Source organism: Montipora capricornis, chromosome 7, assembly GCF_036669925.1.
Source record: "Montipora capricornis isolate CH-2021 chromosome 7, ASM3666992v2, whole genome shotgun sequence".
In the NCBI taxonomy this organism is placed as follows: Eukaryota; Metazoa; Cnidaria; class Anthozoa; order Scleractinia; family Acroporidae; genus Montipora; species Montipora capricornis.
In genome coordinates this window covers 24,727,819-24,740,318 of record NC_090889.1, presented here as the reverse complement: position 1 = coordinate 24,740,318, position 12,500 = coordinate 24,727,819, and the positions used below count along the sequence as shown (strand labels likewise).

General features: G+C 40.9%; 2 protein-coding genes across 3 annotated transcripts in view; one reads left to right on the top strand and one right to left on the bottom strand.

The window, feature by feature from the left end:
- LOC138056544 (F-box and leucine-rich repeat protein 13-like) overlaps positions 1 to 12,287 on the bottom strand; it is a 21,584-nt gene extending 9,297 nt beyond the window's left edge. The window contains exons 1-13 of the mRNA XM_068902358.1: positions 12,165 to 12,287; positions 11,075 to 11,184; positions 10,728 to 10,824; positions 9,785 to 9,852; positions 9,180 to 9,300; positions 7,679 to 7,712; positions 6,976 to 7,085; positions 6,141 to 6,248; positions 4,446 to 4,541; positions 3,964 to 3,989; positions 3,271 to 3,380; positions 1,688 to 1,740; positions 1,056 to 1,156 (exon numbers count right to left, since the gene is read on the bottom strand). Coding sequence (XP_068758459.1) covers positions 1,056 to 1,156; positions 1,688 to 1,740; positions 3,271 to 3,380; positions 3,964 to 3,989; positions 4,446 to 4,541; positions 6,141 to 6,248; positions 6,976 to 7,085; positions 7,679 to 7,712; positions 9,180 to 9,300; positions 9,785 to 9,852; positions 10,728 to 10,824; positions 11,075 to 11,184; positions 12,165 to 12,239 — 1,109 coding nt within the window. The 5' untranslated portion in view covers positions 12,240 to 12,287. The remainder of the gene's footprint in view (positions 1 to 1,055; positions 1,157 to 1,687; positions 1,741 to 3,270; positions 3,381 to 3,963; positions 3,990 to 4,445; positions 4,542 to 6,140; positions 6,249 to 6,975; positions 7,086 to 7,678; positions 7,713 to 9,179; positions 9,301 to 9,784; positions 9,853 to 10,727; positions 10,825 to 11,074; positions 11,185 to 12,164) is intronic.
- A 31-nt stretch (positions 12,288 to 12,318) lies between these two features.
- The window catches only part of LOC138056602 (succinate-semialdehyde dehydrogenase, mitochondrial-like), a 10,143-nt gene continuing 9,961 nt past the window's right edge, over positions 12,319 to 12,500 (top strand). Inside the window, exon 1 of one of the 2 annotated variants that reach the window (XM_068902439.1) lies at positions 12,319 to 12,500. This exon is cut by the window's right edge and continues 133 nt beyond it. In XM_068902439.1, the coding sequence (XP_068758540.1) occupies positions 12,400 to 12,500 (101 nt within the window). In that variant the 5' untranslated portion in view covers positions 12,319 to 12,399. The other variant, XM_068902440.1, reaches the window with a different exon arrangement.

Sequence of the window (12,500 nt, the reverse complement as noted above, 5' to 3'; positions counted from 1 at the left end):
ATGCGAGGATAAGAGCTTCACTTGATTTCATATCAGTAGTTCAATATATGGTTCATTTCATACATCATTTCGTTCCTTGATTCATTCATCACGAGAACATTGGAACCCACAAATGACCAGCTCCCAACATCAGCGGCTTCATTATCATAGCTCGGTTGGTTAGAGCGTCGCACCGGCGTCACGAGGTCACGGGTTCAAACTCCCGTTGAAGTCCTAAATTTTTCAAGGTTCTCTACGTAATTGCTCAAGTTGCGTTCGTAACTGCGAGGATCATACCCTGGGTGCCAGAGGTCACTTTTTCCGTTTGGAGGAGTAAAATATACGGCAAATAGACGCGAAGCGCCAAGAGGTCAAAAATAACCTTTGGTAGCGCGAATACTGAACCTCATTTCCGTGCTGCATTTGACGGCTGAGAAACCACGCTTCTCCTGAGCCGATCACAGTTATTTCGTTTGGAAGAACCAATCAACGAACTAGAACAAACTCTGTCCGCAATTTGATGATTGAAAATGAATGTCTCGGCTCTTGCAACCAGAGACTCGTCTCTCGCCTTCTATTTTGGTTTTTCAGAAATACTTTTTTTTTCAACGGGCCTCTGGAGACAAGGGTACGAACATCATAGCTTCACTGGAAGATTTTCATTGTTGCATATTTTAGCAGATAAAAAAAATGCTTCCTTAAACCCGGGATACTCGATAAGCAGCGCACTTCATTCACCACTTCACTTCTTAGTTACTCGACCAAAGCGTCTATTATTTTATAAATTGAAGCATTTTATAACAACAGTTTTTTCTGTAGCCTGGTTTTCACTGGCGACGCATGCTTAAACACAAGCAACATGCGCAGACGCATTTATTTATCGTTAACTCGTGTCCTTTGTCCTATCAAAAGATACTTCTGATCGAGACATTACTGAGCTTCCGCAGAATGTCACTTGTGATTACGCTTGCATCGCTAATGACGACCACACTTAACAATGGTACCGCTAATTTTAATGACGGCTAATTGACCAACTTATTTATTAATTTTCCTGCTAATAAACTAAGTTGACTCACCTGCCAAGATATCTAAGAGACGCATCAGAGATTGGAGAGTTCGCTAAGTTGAGGTACAACAAAGCACTGCAGCCAATTGAAATACTCTTTATCACTTCATCCTGGAGCAAAAGAGGAGTCATGTTATTGTTATCCGGTAAGTACTTTATGCATCCCTTATTATAACGTATTTAAATTATATTATAAGACATTTACAAGCGCGTAGTACCCAAATATTGTTATCCAGAAGAAGGACCGCTGTCCAATGGATATGAATGCGCATGCCCTAGGTTCAAATTCCACTCTGACTTCGTAAATATTACGTTCCCAGTGAATGCTGGGACGTTCCAGTCCTTAGTGAGAGTAAGCGGACAAACTTGTAATTTCAAATGAACCGCCTCTCAAGGCTGGAATTACCCAGGATTCACTATTAACAGTAATTGTTACCATTAACGAAAAGGACTATTGGATTTTCTTCGATCTGGTGACCTCCTTCTGGTTGACGATATAAATTCGTTCATTTCTGTCTTAAACGACCATACAAGACTCAATCTTTGAATACCGATGAGTACAAATACTGGTTGTGTTCTTTAGGAACGCTGCTGTTCCTCTCTGCGAGCTTGCCGCTGAAGTTCAAACAAATGAGTACTTACAGTGACTCCAGCACATTCCGACAAATTCAAGTCTTGCAGATTTCTACATTGTGCTAAACGAAAAAAAGAAGAGAAGCTTAGTTACAAGACAGCATCTCTCGAAGGCACTTCGCGTAATCACAAATTAGAAGGAGAAAAAAAATACTTTATTTAACCACGTTTCACCTAGGAGACACCCGCCTCGTTTAAACGTGAATGTGAAAATCGTAGGTTGCTTCTTAGAGGAGAGGGGAAAACCGGAGTGGCCGGAGAAATACCTCTCGAAGCTGAGTAGAGAACCAACGAACTCAACGCAGAAGCGACGCTAATTCTGGGAAACGAACCCGGGCCACATTGGTGGGAGGTGAGTGCTCTCACCACTGTGCCATCCCATTCTCGTCACCAGAGCCTCGGATCGACCCAACGCTCTGGGAAACTCTATGTAGGACGACATGCGCCGTAGGGTCCTTATAGCCAAAAATTGACTATTTGAAGCTTACGGCGCCTGCTCACCTCTCGTGCTAACGTGAGTGCACCAGTTAGAGACGCTTTTGATTGTTCTTCACCAAAGCCAGTGAGAAGACACTTTGTTTCAGGGTTATCCAGAGCTCTTCTCTCCCTCAGTCAAGAGAAGAGCTCTGGGGTCGAGATTGTGCGCCATCCCTGCCCCCCCCCCCCCCCCCCCAGCCCCTTCCAATCCACACTTGCGCACTGCAAGAAAAGTCTCGCGCGAAAAGGATAGCGCGGTCACTGCGCCCTGTATTGCAGGACGCTTTTCCAAAAAAATAAAGAAATTTAGCATCGCGTTTACGGCAAACGGCACCCTGTGAGCAGAGCCTCTCTAAAAGGCACCAGAGGGCGAGCAAGAGAGGGTCGAGAGGGTCTGCAGAAATCGTTTTAAGTCTTTTAGGTCGCCTCGGCCTAAGTTTCTGGGCTAGTCACTCCGGTCAGACCGGTTTGGGCAACGCGCGCATCATATCTTTGACAAGGCGGTGTCAAAATCGAGTCTTCCGGACGAACTCAATAAGGAGTCTAGGAGTGCAATCGAGACTTCGTCTGGGTTAGAAACTGTATCCAAGCAACGGCTTACGCATACTCAATAAAGACTTAACACGATTTCAGAGTCCTTTCTTTCTCGTCGAGTTAAGAAAGGATCTGCTGGCAGGGTGGGAAAACGGCAAACGTCAGGCAGAAACTTACGTTCTTCCAAAAATCAAGCAACTTGTCAAAAAGAGCAAAACAAGTTAGAATAGGAGAATGTTCATGTTTTTATGATAGGCATCAGCCAACGCGTTTCCCGTTTCATGAAATACGAGGCTAAAATTTGTCTGTTTTAGCATTCAACATGCATCAAGGACGAAAACTTGCTTTTTTTGGTCGGTGACACGAGGAAATTCAAGATCTGACCAGTGCAATCCGTTCATTTCTACTCTCCATTTGAAAGTGTTTTGAAAGATGTGCCACTCCCGCAACAGTATAATTAAGTAAACACAATTGTGTTGATTCAGAATTGAAGGTGCTTATGCCAGATCCACTAACATTCCAAAACTCCGATACATTAAGACTCTCACTGCAGAGCGGGAGATCGTTGTGAAGAATGTTACCTGCGAGTTTTAGCGAGTTACTTGACAAATTGTAACATCCTCTCAGATTAAGATGGCCCAAAAACGGACGACATTTGTGAATCAAACTGGACGCTACTTTATTTGTTGCACTGAAACAAAGAGGACGAAACAGACAAAAGTAAATAGTCTCTCATTTCATCATAGTTTTAATCAAACACTTAATGCGTGTTCCCACCAGAGCGGCAAACACGGACGCCTTCGTACAGGCTTTCAAACTAGAGAAACAGTTGAAGCAAGTTACCCAAGCAACGGGAGTGCGCACGCATAATTGCACATGCTCACCTTGGTTTGCCTTTCCTTGCACTTGCGCAATCTTGTCACCAGACACTCTAAACGAATACCTGCGCATAATCCGACACGCACAAAAGAGAAGAGTTCTGCGGTCGAGGGTATCGTTTGCGTTTCCATCTTCAACATTTTGTTCTTTTCGGGCGGCTTTTGGCAGCTCTTATCAACCCCTTGATTTTAAAAACCTGCTGAAATCACATTATATTGGAGAGTCCAGCTCTTGGTACTGGAATTTAGGGGTAGACTACACTGGACGTAATTAGAGAATGGGTCACTGAACTGACAAACCACGGCACTCTTTGCAGTATTGTGGTACATTTTGTGTTCGAGTCTTATTTACCGTAAACTGAAATGTATTTTTTGAGAGAAATCAAAATAACGCACCTGTGTTTTACCTTGGAAAAGTCAACCTGAGAAAAAACACATTCAGTCAAATTTATTGCTTATATTCGAAAAGCAAAATTGTTTCCAACAAATGGCACTTGCTCTCTTTAAGAAATGATTATGGAAATCGCCAAAAATGATAGCAATTGACAGGGGCAAATGGAGACGATTTCTCCCTCGATGTTTGGAAGCAAACAGGCTACCCAAGAGCTAATAAAGTGTGTTTGCTGGGTCCCACAATGATTTTTTTCTTATTCTCATTCATCTGAATCTCTCGGTGCGCATTGATGCAAGTCCTCCAGTGACACGCGTCTCGACAATAAAAGGAACCAATCAAAACGCAAAGCAGACATAAAAGGGCGGGAAAACGGGTGCGAGCCAATCATAGAACGTGGCGCGAAACATTTAAGCCAATCACCAAGCGAAACCGAGGCCTTTGCGAAATATTGATATTCAACGGATACGCCCTCTCATGAGCTTACCTTACTCCAAAGTGTGTTTGCTTGAATTAGCACTTTCCAGTTACGACACACACGAGCACAACGTCCTAAGTCACCTACATTTACGTAACTGAAAATCTGCCAAAAAAGAGGAAAAATAAAGGGAATGTCAGTTAGTAATACTGGGCAAACACGGAAAACAATCCATGTGCTTCTAAAAAGGAATCGCAGTATTGATCCTGCCATTTCTAGTTTGTATGCTTTTCCACTGAAATTCGGAGTAGGACTGTTTCAGTAGCCGTTCGTGAGCCCTTCGGTTGGCATTTTCGTTAGTTTCCGTAGTCGTCGTCTTTGCTTAAACTCTCTGTTAAATGCCGTTTTGTTTGACCTTGCCGTCGTAGATGTTGAGGTCACAACAACGAGATAACATTAATGTCACTGCTGTTATTACTGTGAGACCAAGAGCCTTCAATTCGGGTTCCCGATAACATAATAATCCTTTGTCTTTAAGAGCGAGTTTCAATCGAGTGTCGTAAAACCAAAACCAAAGTAATTACTTTGGCCAATCAAAAAGGACGGAGGCAATCCAGTAAACCAATCAAAACTCGAAGTAATTACACGTAGCCGACAAAAAGCGCGGGGTTTTGATTTTACTTCTGATTGGTTGAAAAAGTGGCGAGAGAACTTTGAAACAATCACTGAGTGAAGTAATGCAAAACCAAAGCAATAGACTATATTGGAGTTGAGCCAGCAGGCACATTTTCTTTTGTTTAAAACTACATGCACAAGAGGCTTAAGGCATACCGAATGACCCCTTAGCCAACCCTTAGCCTCGTTTATGCGGCAAAACCACTGAGCTATTCGCTAATTACTTTCGACGCTCAATTGAAAACCGCTCTATTAGGAAGCTTTCAATCACATAGTTGGTTTTCAGAAAGGTCCTAAACAGCACAGTTCCACGGCCCTGCATGATGTAATTAGATGGGAGTATATTTTTTCTAAGGGAGGAAAATCGGCGTACCCAGAGAACAACCCTCGAGTCCGGTTGATATCTACTCAAACTCAGCCCACATGCGATCGTAGACGTGGGAGGCGCGGACGTTGACACTACTCCAGCCTGAGTCCTTATTGCGTACAGCACGGTGTATTCCCAGACGGTCACCCATCCAGATTTTTTTAACAGCGACCTTCAGATCGGAGTACGAAGACGAGTGCGAGTTCTCAGTTCTGAGCACGCACATTTCGAAAAATTTCGTTCTTTGAACGTAATGCGCGTGCCCATTACAGAAAACTCGTATTCACAGTCGTTCTCGTTCTCCAATCTGAAGGTCGCTGATAGATTTAACATGGCGTCGACGGCAAACGGCCAACGCCAGGTTGAAATTTGCGTTTTGTCAAAAATCAAAGAAACTGTTTCATTTTAGCTCACTTCTTTCCTGTCGTTTGCTACAGGTATCGTGTCTCCAAATAGAAAGACAAGTTAGAATACAACAATTTTCATGCTATTACTTCAAGCAGCAACCTGCGGTTTTGATGTAAACGCAACTCTAAATCTCTTTAATTGCCCCGTCCAAGACTAAACTTCGATGAAAAAAAAAAACAGGAACCCGTGTTCTCCTTTTGGACAAGCCGTGCACCAAAACAAACGGTTCTTTTGTTCCAGTAGTTTGTACGTTTGACCAACAACAATAATGCTGTAAAGAGATATCTTCCATATTATTCTCAACAAGGACACACCCTTAATGCAACATTTCTTGGAAGAGAAGAAATTTCATCTTTTCCATCTGTTCTCACGCGGATGAATCCTTCGAAGCCAGAGTCAATAATTTCTCCTCTTTCGATCCTCTGTCGAAAAAGAAACACAACAACATTAAGCCTTCAGTTAATAGCTTGCAATTAAGATCTGATAAGTATCTCAAGAGTTGCTTGGATCTGAAAGCTAAGCCGGAGAAAACCTCAACTCTAAAAAAGCGAATGGAAATAATGTTTACAATCAAATTATTTGTTTGAAACGTTTTCGACAAGAAAGTTTATATCCAAAAAAATACCGAATTTCAGAATCGCTCATTTTGCCTCATATCCCAGGCACCCCCATCTTGAAAAATCTGGAAAAAAGTAGAGGAGAAGGTTTCACCCCCAGACCAATTGTGCAAGGAAGAATGAATGGGGCGGGTGTTGCTCCTCTCGCAGTATCGCCTTTCGCTTTTGCGGCAATCTCACACGCTCCCCTTGAACGTTATCTACCAGGGCTAAGAACTTCTTGCCCTCCAGTATTAGTGAAAAGTGTACGTGTGGGGTTTATAGCGCCCCAAGCGGTTTAGAAACTCTGAATTGTTGTAAAATGGGTCATGCCGCTTATTAGTCCTTATCCGAGACAGGAGACTTTAAACATTTGCAGGTGACGTTTCTCAATAACAGTACTATCTCTTAGTGTACATTAAAGATCCCAACGTGTCAGTCCATCCAAGATTTCAACCCGCCCGGCATCGCCCACAGAGGAGTGGCATACCATCCAGTTTGGATTATGCGACCTCATCTGTCATCGCTGCCTCACCAAGCCCGATTTTCTTACCTCAAAATATTCTTTAGTTTTTCTTGCATCAACGGCGACACTGTGCCATGCATGAAACACAACTCGCAACAAAGAGATGGCCAAGACTCTGTGGATTCTGGCTGAAATCACTAAAATGAAGTAAAAAACACTACTGTCTAAGTTATTCTTTCAGACTGAATATATTTGACTATTGTGATTGGTTTATTTTCCTGCTTATGTTTTCATTTGATTGTCAGTTGACTGTCACAGTCAGTGACTCGGGGATACTCGGAAAAATCTGAGTGCTCCCGAACAGGAGTCGAACCTACAACCTTCCGATGACTAGTTTGGATGCTCTACAACAAGAGCTCCCATGTTCGGCTGTCGGTAACCTGTCGGCCAACTGTCCGCCTACAAGATACCAACACATTACCGACAGCTGGCCGACAGTGTTAATGAAGCCAAAAATTAACCCAAAGCACTAAAAGCTAACAAGAGCAAATAGACATCCATCTCCAGACTGTACCTATTTCCTAAATTACATTTCATCACCCCATAATGCATTGCGAAACCAACTACCGACGGTCGGCCGACACTTCAGTCTGCAAAAATTACAAAAATTGTCGGCCGACAGTAGGCCGACTGTTGGCCAACAGACGGAGGCAGGCGGCCGACAGATGGCCAACAGTATCTTTTGGGAACTGTTCTTCACTTTTACCAAAGTAGCTACTGAGGAACTAACCATTTGACCTCTCCTTTCTCTCTTCTACCCATTCCTAGAGGAAATTACATCAGTTGAGTTAAGAATAAAACAATGACAACAGTGGCCTCGTGATTGCTATGGCATTCATGCAAGATATCTATGACACTGTTCCAGTTTGGCCTTTGATTCTAAAATATATGACATTTCTAATATTTGAACAGTAAAAGGGACATGAGATGATTGGCAGAAAGATCATTTCAGTAGGATAAGCAACTTCAAAAACTCATTTATAATTCACAAGCCTAAGAATTTATCAGAACATTGATAAAACGCCACATGCATGGGTAATTGTGAAGAGCTCCCCAAAAAACCTGTCGGCCGTTTTTTGGGGAGCTCTTGTTCACAATTACCCATGCATGAGCTTTAACTCGATAAAACACTCCTCATTAGAATTATTTCTATAAAGAATAGTGATGAGGTTCAGCTTGTTTTTCGTGTATGCTAATATCTTCTCCTCACACTTTGAACCTTCGTTTGGACCTCTGAAGGACACACTTTTTGCGAAACGTTTTTGAAACCATTCAAAACACTCGCAGCATGTGTTTTATTGGTTTTAAACCCGATAAAACACTGCTGCTCGTTTTTTAAACAGCAGAATGGACCTGAAATGATAGCAAAAAAGATCATTGAAAAATAGATATGCAACTTGGAATTTGAACCCATGGCCATGTGATTGCACTGCAACGCTTTACCAACTAAGCTATCAAACCACATGGGAGCTGGTTGATTGCGAATTGACCCATTGACTACTAGCCAGGATAAGTGTTGTTGTAATTCCTGCTCTAAGTAGATGCTATTTTGAAATTTATAGTATGGATAGGTAATTTTATTATAATAGATTCTTATTTTAGTATTTTATTAATTTATATACCATTGTAGATAAACGTACATTTTTGTAACGAGTCCTTTTTTGGGCTCATCAATGTCACGTGCTTGAATAAAGTTTTTCAGTTTTTCAGGAGTGGGACTTACTAGATTTTACTCTGTCTAACGCCAGACAATTTTACCCGGGGGGGGGGGGGGGGGAGATACACCCTTATATGGGCTACATAGGTATGTGCAGCCCCAAAGGGTATGGTTTTTTAGCTGTTTCGGTCTGAAATAGGGTATTGATTTTGACCATTTTGGTCTGCTGTGTAATAATAATCACTTTATTTAAGTTCAAGGTTATTTAGCCAAGCATGAGTGCTCTACTAATTGGGGAGACTACAAATTAACTGAAATCAGAACAAATCAAATCAAATGTTGGTATTTGAGGAAAGGGGAAAACCCGAGTGCCCGGGAAAAAACCTCTCAGAGCAGAGTAGAGAAGCAACAAAATCAACCCACATATGGTGTTGAATCCAGAATCGGTGGAAGGCAAGTGCTCTCACCGCTGCGCAAGCCCCGCTATTGACTTCATCCATCTTTCCTCTAGATGGACGATTAATTATCTTAAAAATGAAAAATATTCAGCAACACCCAGTATCTACAAGGATACAATCCACCATTGAAGATGTATCTTTTGTAGTCTGCGCTTGTGCCACAGACGAGCATTTTCCATCTTCTTAGCCAGCAGCATTTTCTTTCTTTTCACATGCTTGTGATAACGCATCCAGGCACTTCACATTAACAAGAAAATGAGAAAGAAAAAGTCGTGTTAGAGAAGTCATTTTAAGCATGCACCAATGACCCAGAGGTTGGGATACTAGACTTGAGATTGGGAAGTTGCATCTTATGTAACAGTAAGTCCGGCACTCTGTCTGACTACTAGCTAGGGTGGGTTGGGGTATTCCTTGGTTCAGACCTTTAACTGCACTTGCAGAGACCCTTGTACATTGTAAATCAGGCCTAACAGTTTGCTCTTACAAGATAGGATTTTTTGAAAATTATTTAAATTTTTAACAAGAAAGACTTTGGGCCAGTACCACCATGCTACCACTAGCATGAGAACCATTTCCTCCTTTTTAGAGAATTGGGCATTAACCAACCCCTCCTTTTCCCAGTTTCCTGTTCAATGTGCTTTACTTGCGTAACTTTTTACCTCCTTCCATAACCATTCTTCTTATTTCCTTAGTAGTTCATAACCATTAACAAAATCTGTACCTGAAACAAGATGTCTTGAGCTTTCCATTGTATAGGTTATAGGCTGTTTGGTACATTTCAGGGGTTGGCTGAAAACAACACGAGAAAAGCAGCACGCCATAAGATGAGCAAGATTACAAGCAATGGGTCTATAATTTGGAACAAAACCTGTGGAGACAAGATGTTGATTTATCCTCTATTCCACATTTTAAGTCCATTTTGTAACAGGTGGGAATTGGCCACCCATTCTACCCACTACTAATTTTGGGTTTCTTTCAACATACAAGCTAGCTTTGAAAACTTTTTATGTTTTCTTAGCTTGCAGCAAAAATGACAGGAACCACGCGGAACAGTGTGACATGTTGACCACTAATTTTGTAGAAAGAAGCGCTGTACATGGCAATGGTTGTGTCTAACTAAGCCAGAAAAGAGGATTCACAGCTGTGATAGAATAAGTATCCTAACCAAAAGTTGAGAATACTTCTCAAATTTAGTTAGACACAATATTACTTTGCCACGTTACTTCTTACTACAAAATTAATGGTCAACATGACACATTGTTTAACCCCATTCCCTTGGAACTTGGAACTTGGAATTTATACTCCCAAATAGCAGGGCTAACACTGGGACACTTTATAGACGGGAAATGCTGTTGACTTTCTAGTCAGTAGAAGCAAGGCTCATATTAGCAACAGAGCAGTGAGTCCAACACATAGGATGGCCATTCAAGTAGCACTCATGGCTTTATTGCTCAGGTTGCTCACACTGAAACACAAAAATCTGACAGCCTGGCCCAGGTTGCTCGAAACAGGAAACCTATAGGTTTTGATTGACCTCTTAACCAACAGTTAGCGCTGACCAGGCTTCGATCAAGCAACCTGCCCCTGCTTGCTGCTAACTACAAATTTTTATAAATCCAAGATCTATCTAAAAAAAAAACCAAAAACATCAAAATGTGTTCTACCTGCGAATTTTCATCTTCATAAGACCACAGAAAGTCCAGTACTGAAGCCTTGACCACCCTGTGCTTTGGACGCAGTTTTTCATCAATAAAAGAGTCCCTGAGTTTAAAAAAATCAATATTAATTAATTTTAAAAAATAATGAAATTTTAAAGAATTGTTTGCTGACAAACTTAGTACTTTTAAAAACAATTATTGAAAAGTGCTCTTAAAGGTGATCATTTGACAGCAAGTAAAAGGACCACCACAAACACAAGTCTAGTAACTGCAGGACTTGTAATCAAAGAAGACAGGCAAGTGAGTAAATCACCACTCCAATATATTATCAAAGTTCTAAACTTCATACTTACCACCTTAAGTCATCTAAGACATCTTCGTGAGTAATAATGCATTTTAATTTATCAAGAATAAATGCCTGTGGATCATCTGGACAATTGATGGCTAATGCACTGACAATGGCCTAGGGAATAAAATACCATATAATGGTCAGCAAAAATGTTGCATGGTTTGGTACTCCGGGTTCTGAAATTGCTCCTGGATTCTTGGAGCAATCAGGCCTTGAATCCCACACTGATTTCCATCTGGAGATGATAAGGATAGGAAATCAAGTGAATGCAAGTGTATTGTGTAATTTATGGACATGAGTTATGTTTTCAAAGTTCGCAAAATTAAATGAGTCATAGGCAAGTGCAAGTATCAAGAGTGAGTTCACAAAATTGACGAGCAAGTTTATGTGATTTTTTATTTATAACAATTATTATTATACTCCACAAAATTACTTTGTTAGCAATTTGCAACTTCCATATTATACTCTATAACCTATTTATGCATTTTGACTCTGACTGATCAGAAACACAATATTCTGTTGAGTGCATTTTTATAAGAAGACCAGTTACCCACATATAATAGAAACAAAAACATGAACATGAGTTATTTAAAAATCCCCGTTCCATTCACCATAGGGAGCATTAAAGGCAATTTCAAAAACAAAATAGGAGGTTTTTTTTTTAATGTTAAGCCATTGTTGCCATGTAGAACATGAGAGCAATAGATCCCTAATAACCTCCTTTTGCTTATCCACCACCATTTTTACATCACACCATTGTTTTGTTATTTGTCATACGAAACTGGTTGAAAACTTTAAAATCAATAAATATTGACAGAATAAAATCACAAGGCTCTGAAATAGTGTCGTTGATATATACGTAAAAATAAAATGAAATAAAGTTTACCCCACTTGATACTTTTCTTACAGTTCTTTAGACTTAAGGCTTAAGTATTGATCGCTAGTTTTTTGAAAGCACTTCCCGGCTTCAGGGTATCTAGACACTTTCTATTATCGACTTCGAAATAGTCATAAAGGCAATCAACTGAACTTTCCAGCACTCAATGATTTCTTTTAAGTCTAAGGAAATATTTTGTAAGATTTGTTTCTCTTGCCTCAAAGACATCTGGAAGACGGTGCACAAGTAGGTATCTTCTCAACCTTGGATCGCAGTTCTTCAGAGAAGTCATCTTGTAATCAAGTTTTCCAGTCCGCCATTTTGCAACAGCTACTCTCACCATAGCAACGAGGTCCCTCTTAACGACCGATAAGGTTAGTGGGACATTTTCAAAATGGCTGATTAAAACTCGATCATAATAATTTTAGATTTTACAACATTTTTTCTGCAAAATGAAGGCAGCAGCATCGTGCATGACACTGCGGTTGGTTCGAAGGATGTCTCTTTTTCAAAGTTGTGGTTTTATCGGTGGGAAATGGAAAGACTACAATGC